This window comes from Habropoda laboriosa, unplaced genomic scaffold, assembly GCF_001263275.1.
Source record: "Habropoda laboriosa isolate 0110345459 unplaced genomic scaffold, ASM126327v1 scaffold5, whole genome shotgun sequence".
Lineage (NCBI taxonomy): Eukaryota > Metazoa > Arthropoda > Insecta > Hymenoptera > Apidae > Habropoda > Habropoda laboriosa.
In genome coordinates this window covers 1,393,770-1,400,819 of record NW_017100161.1, presented here as the reverse complement: position 1 = coordinate 1,400,819, position 7,050 = coordinate 1,393,770, and the positions used below count along the sequence as shown (strand labels likewise).

The 7,050-nt window shown below is 44.7% G+C and overlaps 1 protein-coding gene across 1 annotated transcript in view; it reads right to left on the bottom strand.

The window, feature by feature from the left end:
- Positions 1–7,050, bottom strand: part of LOC108577849 (protein pangolin, isoforms A/H/I/S) — a 269,457-nt gene extending 262,407 nt beyond the window's left edge. Inside the window, exons 1-2 of the mRNA XM_017941066.1 lie at positions 6,831–7,050; positions 6,288–6,366 (exon numbers count right to left, since the gene is read on the bottom strand). Of these exons, the coding sequence (XP_017796555.1) occupies positions 6,288–6,366; positions 6,831–6,980 (229 nt within the window). The 5' untranslated portion in view covers positions 6,981–7,050. The remainder of the gene's footprint in view (positions 1–6,287; positions 6,367–6,830) is intronic.

Below are 7,050 nucleotides of genomic sequence, written 5' to 3'. Positions count from 1 at the left end.
TTCGTAACACTTTGGCCACGCTTAACGACGATTTTCTCCCACGATACCTACTACACGCCGGCTCTCGATTTCCAAGCGACAAACTCACCGGACGCGCCCGAGAGCTTTTCCCCGGCAAAATGCTGTTACAACGATAACGCACCGTATAAATATACTCGGTCATTGTTATTTCCAACGAGGCATGTCTGATAATTAGCAGTAGTTAGGCTGTTGCACCGAATGCGCAACGAGCCAGGCAATCCTCGGCGAATCTGCGTAATCGCCGGACAAGATAACGTCTCTGGAGCGTATGTCAAGTCAATGTCCCGCTCTGAACAGTCACGCGACTTCTCTTCGGAAGAGAAAAAAAAAAAGAAAAAAACAGAGGATAAGAGACGCTGTCAAATTTTCGTAAATATGTCTCGCGTTCGTGCTAATGAAAATTCCAAACAATCATGGCTAACGAAGGAATTATAAAAAATAATCCAAAGGATCCGTGAAAAAAGAACACCGCTTCGGGATAAATGTAAAATCCGACGTTCCGCTCTTTTGATCGAGTGTGCTTTAATTACAAAAGATTGCACGCAATTCAGGCAGGAAATCGTATTCATGGAAGAACAAACATACGCAGATTTTTTTACCGTGAAGAAAAAAACCGTTCGTTCGTCAATTCACAAAGATGAAATTAAAATGAGGGAATTTCTAAGAATCTTGATCCGCTGCGCGGCACGCACACCTTCGTCGACGTATTGATATTGAGATGTCGAGAGGCGTTTGCATTAAAATTCCTGTGTAACACCGGGTGATACCTGGTCGCGTAACGTTTTTATTTGTGTGCATGCATTTTCAAGGCATAGTTACCGCGTCGCCCCGCCGAAAGACGCAATTTTAAACGCGCGTTCGTGCATTTCGAAATTACTCGGGGAATCGGTAGCACGAAACCGCGAGTGAGATGAAACGAACGTCCCGAGTGGCGAGATGAAACGAGACGGTAAGAACCGGGGCGCATTCTTCTTTGCATTTTCTGCTATTATACCTGATACACATCGTTAGTGTACCTCGGGCGAAGAGAGCACGCAAACGCTGCGCGCCACCACCGGGGCAAATTATAGCCAAAAATTTTCGACCTTCCAATTCTTCGTGGAACGAGAGAGAGAGAAGAAAAAGGAGGAGCAAAAGAATGGTAAACAGGAGACGCGGTTCTGGTTGCACAACGAGGCGAATTCAAAGTGAGAAACGAGAGACACACGTGCATATTTTTAAACGATCCTCACTCTGATTGGGCCGAAGGAGGATGAGTTCAGTGACCGGATCCTTCGGGAGGATAAAACTCGTCTTAACGAGCCTGCAAAAATACGCGAAGGCTGTTCGTGGAGAGAGGAAGATATCGCGAGCAACAACAGCCTCTAATGAATGGGGAAAAAATATTGGACGCATCTCGCGCGCCATTCAACAAGCGGCGGAAAACTAGTTTCAGCGAACGCAAGAACGTAGAACGAACGAAAAAAGGAGACAACGAAGGGGAAAAAAAAAGAAGAAGTGGTCCAGAGTGAAGTAATTGATGCCAAGATTAATCCCACCTCGGCCTCCTCTAGCCTTCCTCGAAGCACCATAATTAACCACTTAAGCGATTACGACGGATCCCGACGTAATATTTTGCACGTTCCTCTCCCTCTCCCCCTTCTCCTCGTACACGTCGCGGGTGCAACGAATTCTTGATCCGCCGCGTTATTTGCACGTAATTGTACGTCACAGAAAGTGATTTTCGTGTCGTGCCACACGAGGCTGCCTCTCGCCGCGCGTCGCTACCGTTCAGACAAGATAAATTACAATGATTTAACACTCCACGGATTCGTTTACGCTTTTCTGATGTGCGTGGACCGTGTGTATCACGTCGGCCCGATTTGAAAACGTGTGTCACCTGACTTTACGAGCTTTTTAGGAGACGTACGTACAATTTCACATTATTAGATTCGATCGTTTCGCGAGAAATCTCGAACGTTGGGACAGAAGCGAGTATTGCAACAACGAAAGATCTCTGTGTTTACTTAAGGTATGATGTATATCGAGCAGCTTTGCCGGGCGATAAATTCCAACGGTGATTTTATTGCAACAATTTATACGTCATTCGGAGCAATTAGACGTTATTGCACGGCCGGGGTTAACGTGTCGCGGTAAATCAGACGTGTGATTAAAATATTACTATGTTCTACGAGTTAGCGTTATTCACAGAGAAGCGACCTATGTGCACGTTTGACAACGAGTAATTTTCGCGAAAACTATCGTCGGTACGTCGATACACAAACTGGATGGTTAACACAAGGAACGATGAATTATTACGTGTAGAACTGCAATGGAACGGCCGGCGTATAACAAACAAACGATTACCAAGATCAACGATAACTCGTCTTAAAGTGACAACTGACCATCGATAAAAGCCGCGATCAATATAATCGCGGCCTCGCCCGATTACCCGTTATCGTGCCGAGATTATCTGAAACCTCGAGCGTCTCTCCCTGGGTAAATTCAATCGAAGGAGGAAAAATAAACTGTTTGGAGGGAATAAATGAGAATAGATTGATTTCGACCCTTTTTTAAATGGTCCGGCAACAAGTTTCGAACTAGTGGTGATATCGAGTTTTAATTTGAAATTTCAGCGACGATTTCTGCTCAACCCTTTGCCTTATAACGGCGAGTCACACTTGTGGCGGAGATTATGGTCGAGGTGTGACGAAAAAATTGCATTTTTTGGGGGTGATTATGAAAATGAAGTTAAAAATCTAAAAAAATTGAACTCGTCAGTTATTATAATATAGAGGAATTTTTGCAAAATAATTGAATTTTGAAAATGATCTAAATCACTTGAGATTTCGACAAGCACATTTTCTCACAAATTCGTACAATTTCACAATTGCAGAAAAGATTTATGTTACAAGAACGAATATTTTACGAAACTTCTTCAAAAGTTTGAATATCTCATCCCACACATCCTGATCGAACTTTCAACCGACACTGTCACCAACGCTAGAATCGCTTACGATCGACTCGTATGTGTTAGAAACGGGGAAGACCTTGTTTTATGCCACGAAGAGTGTCTCGAATTAAAAGGATTAAAACAAAGAGGAAGAAAAAGGGGGGTGGAACGAAGTTCCGAGCATTTCTCCAAATCCTTTGATCGCATACACGGTGTCTAAATCCGAGGCGTCAGGTAAGTCGTCGTAGAATCACAGGCGTAGCTCGTTAAAGTGTTTTGGCAACACGGTGACAGCGTGTACGGCGTCACGACATCGATTTGTCAGTGACAAAGTCTGTCGGAATAGGAGAGGGCCAAGGGTAAGAGAGAGAGAGAGAAATTCCGGCGCGTTTCATTGTATATACCGTCGCGCTAACGAGTTACAATTTGTTTCAAACCTGTCGCGAGAATAATAGCGTTCCGTAAACTTCGGTCAATTTCCCCCGGCAAATTGGGATTAACTTTGCCCGCGGTTTCTCGCCGAAAACCCTTTTCGCTTTTAACCAACGCCAATTCGATTTCGCCTGTCCTCCCCTCCTCTATCCGCCCCGCCAAACCCTCTTCGTTCACTGCCCGATTACTTTCGGTTCTTGCGATTACTTTTTGCCGTGACGTGTGACACGGTACGAAATATGAACGTGCAACAGACGAAAGAATTTTACTCGAGCAACGTGAAAAGTGTAGGTATGGAAATTGTACGAGAAAATTCTCTGTGACGAAATTTAATTTTTGTTTCTCTGAAGAACAGAGGATCCTATCTGAAATCTGTCGTTGATATTTCTGTAGCGATCGCGAAGTAATTATACGTTGATCGTTGGTGGAGATATTACGTCGGCGTTGATTGCAGTGACACCTGGTCAAGGTGAGAAAATTAACGGTCGAATATGTGTGAAGAAGACGTCGTTCTATCGGTGACAATTATCACTTTCAGCCTGAAGTAGGTGAAACAGAAATTGAAATGCGTAAGTGGTATTTGCCACGCCCGATTTTCCAACTCTGGATGGATTGTGAAGTGAAAGCAATCATTTTCAGAAAAATTAATTGGGAAAAGGTTCCTTTGTATTCACGGTCGACTATTAGATACTATTCTCCAGAGGTCTGTCCTCTGAATTTGGTGGACTCTGGCCACCACCGGAAGGCCGACGGTCTTCGCGTTAAAAATTTTTAAAAATGAACGGGTCTGTGACGGTTTCTCACTTGGAATCACCAATTCCGAAAATTTCGAACGATTCGAATGATCATTCTCCCTTAATAATTTCGGCAGCTACGACCATAGTCGAGAATTTAAAAAGATTCTGGACGTGTCCAAGTAAAAAAAAAAAATAAAAAGAAATGTGTCCTTGATACTTTACGAATAAGAGTGTTACGTGCACACACGCATAATACTTATAATGCATCGAACTCTCCAGAAGTGCATTGCCATTATCGTGACGAGAGGAACGTTTGTTTAAATGGAAAGACTTTATTCGATTACCAAGGATCCGGCTGTTCAAAGTAAACGGAAAGGAAGAAGAGTTAATACCGTTTCTCAAAACGAGAAATATCTCCTCTAGCTTACGAAATACAGCTTGTATTTCTTTCTAAATGAGAGAAAATATTCCCAAAGCTACATCGATGTTACAAAGAGGCATTCTATCGAGATCTCTGCCCGTTTCGACGATTATTTTCGTCCACTCGGGCGACAAAACGAGAACCTCGAACGGACAACAAAGTTTCCAGGTCCACGGCCACAGGCGGGAGTGTAGGGGAGGAGAAACGCATTTATCCAACTTCGGGGCACACGTTTGAAAAATCCATAAACGCGTGTGTGTGTGTGTGTGTGTATCGGACATACGTATACGAAGGGAGAAGAAAACGAGGTCGTTGTGTCTTGAAACGTCGATAAACGGCTCCGAAATTTTCGTCAACGAAAACACAAGGACGAGAGTCCACGAGCCTCTGTGTTTATTACGTTTCCGCGAACTCGAACGTCGCCGTGCATACTCGGAAGAGGCGAACAGAAAAACGGGATCGTGTGTCCCTGTGATAACAGCGAAGCTACGTTTTCTCGGAATAATTTCGACCTCCCAGTTTCGAAATCAAAAAGGAGCACAGGGAAAATGACGGAAAGAATGGATTACATAAAAACAAATACTACACAACTCTCGTCACTGAGTAATACAAGCGAGTGTGTACGCCGAGGATTTCTCACTGTTACGCGACCGAGACACTTTCTGTCATAAAAACAATGAATGAAAGGACGTCGCGGCCGAAGGACACAAGTCAGCGACGGCGAGAAGAAGAAGAAGAAAACGCGTACAAGGGTGACCGATTCACGCATTTCGTTCGACACACACGGCGAATATCCACCGCGATATACATATAATTGCGCTCGATTCTTCGCGGAATAAAGCCACGTGCGCGTTCCAACGAGTAGAGAGCTTACCGGTGCGCGGCTGTTTTCGCTGGGAGCGCGCCAAAACGGAAACAGGAAGGCACGCGGCGGTGCGTTCTTCGTTTTCAACGATCGGGCGCAATAAACGAGAAATGCAATTAGAATAATCTGTTTACCTCGATCGAGACAAGTTTTATGGTTGCAGTAAGTTCGTGAAAGAAAGTGGAGGAGAAGAGATTCGATGATTCGATTCGCTAATGCTATCACACGCAGAGAGTGAACGCAAGGCGTCTAAATTATCATTAGGACATAAAGGCGATTTGCCACGAGAGTAGATTACGTTACCAGATCGTAAGATAACCACCTACAATGACGTTAATTTATATGAATCGGGGCCTGCCCCCACGGCACGCATAAAATATCATAACACGTTATCAGATTTCATAGGCGAGAGAGTGGCCTGTCCGATAAACGTCCGACGGGAGAATAACGTCCGACGACATTCGACCGTGTCGCGTTCTCGATCAATCTTCGCTCCTTTTTTATCGCGTTTCTTTCCTCGCCTTTTGTCTTTCGCGAGTATTTTGCACGTTGAACTTTTTACGACGTGTAAGGTAAAGTTTAAGATAGCTAAACGATCTTGTATATGTACTACGAGTAGCTGCGTCTGTATTCGTTGCTCTGCTCACCAGAGAGAAACTTATCGCGCGAAATCGTTCAATCGTGGTACGATAGAGAGAGAGATAACCAACGGGTCTCCTAATCCGATCTTTCACTTACGATTAAATTGACTTTGCACACATTCTGCTTTTGGAGAAATTTCTGACCGTGATTGAACAAGAATGGGAGGAACCTCGTGGTTTTCTATACTCTCCTTCTGTTTCGTATACGGTGTGTGTAGAGTAAAGAGATAAGACTCACCGAAAACGGGGCTGAGATCGGATCTCGCAGACGTCTTGCCCGTCGTCGCGTAACTTCCACCGGCGAGCGAGCCCTTTTCCTGCAAACACACGCATGCACTTAATGGCGATGATCCTTAGGCTGTCACGATCGAGTGGGTGGATCAAAGAAGAGACGCGTCCTATAACGTTGTGCACCGATCAACAGGGAAAGACAGATAGAGAAAAGAACGGGACACACGTTCGGTCGTTCCTGTCGATCGTGTATTACTAGGCTGTCACGATCGAGTGGGTGGATCAAAGAAGAGACGCGTCCTATAACGTTGTGCACCGATATCACGATCAACAGGGAAAGACAGATAGAGAAAAGAACGGGACACACGTTCGGTCGTTCCTGTCGATCGTGTATTATTCATCTTTACTTATTTATTTATTTACTTTTTTTTTCGTATTAGCCATCTATATTTATGAATTTTTTTTTTCTGTTAACAGTAGGCAAAAGAAGAGGACGGTTGTGTTTTCTGCTGTTATTTTTTTTTTTTTGGTTTTTCACACATAGACGCACCTCTGATTCCGTGAGGTCGATGAGGGAACTTTTCTCCTCGGTGAGGTTCTCGGAGGACCTCTTCTCGTCCTCGCCCTCATCCTTGAAGACCTTGACCTCGTCTTCGCTGCCGAGATCGTCGCCGCCGCCGCTGCTGCTCACGTGCGGCATTATTGCTGGCCCAGCGACGGCCACCGTCTTTCCTGTCTTCGTCGTCCGGCGACTTAACACGAGAGGTGTG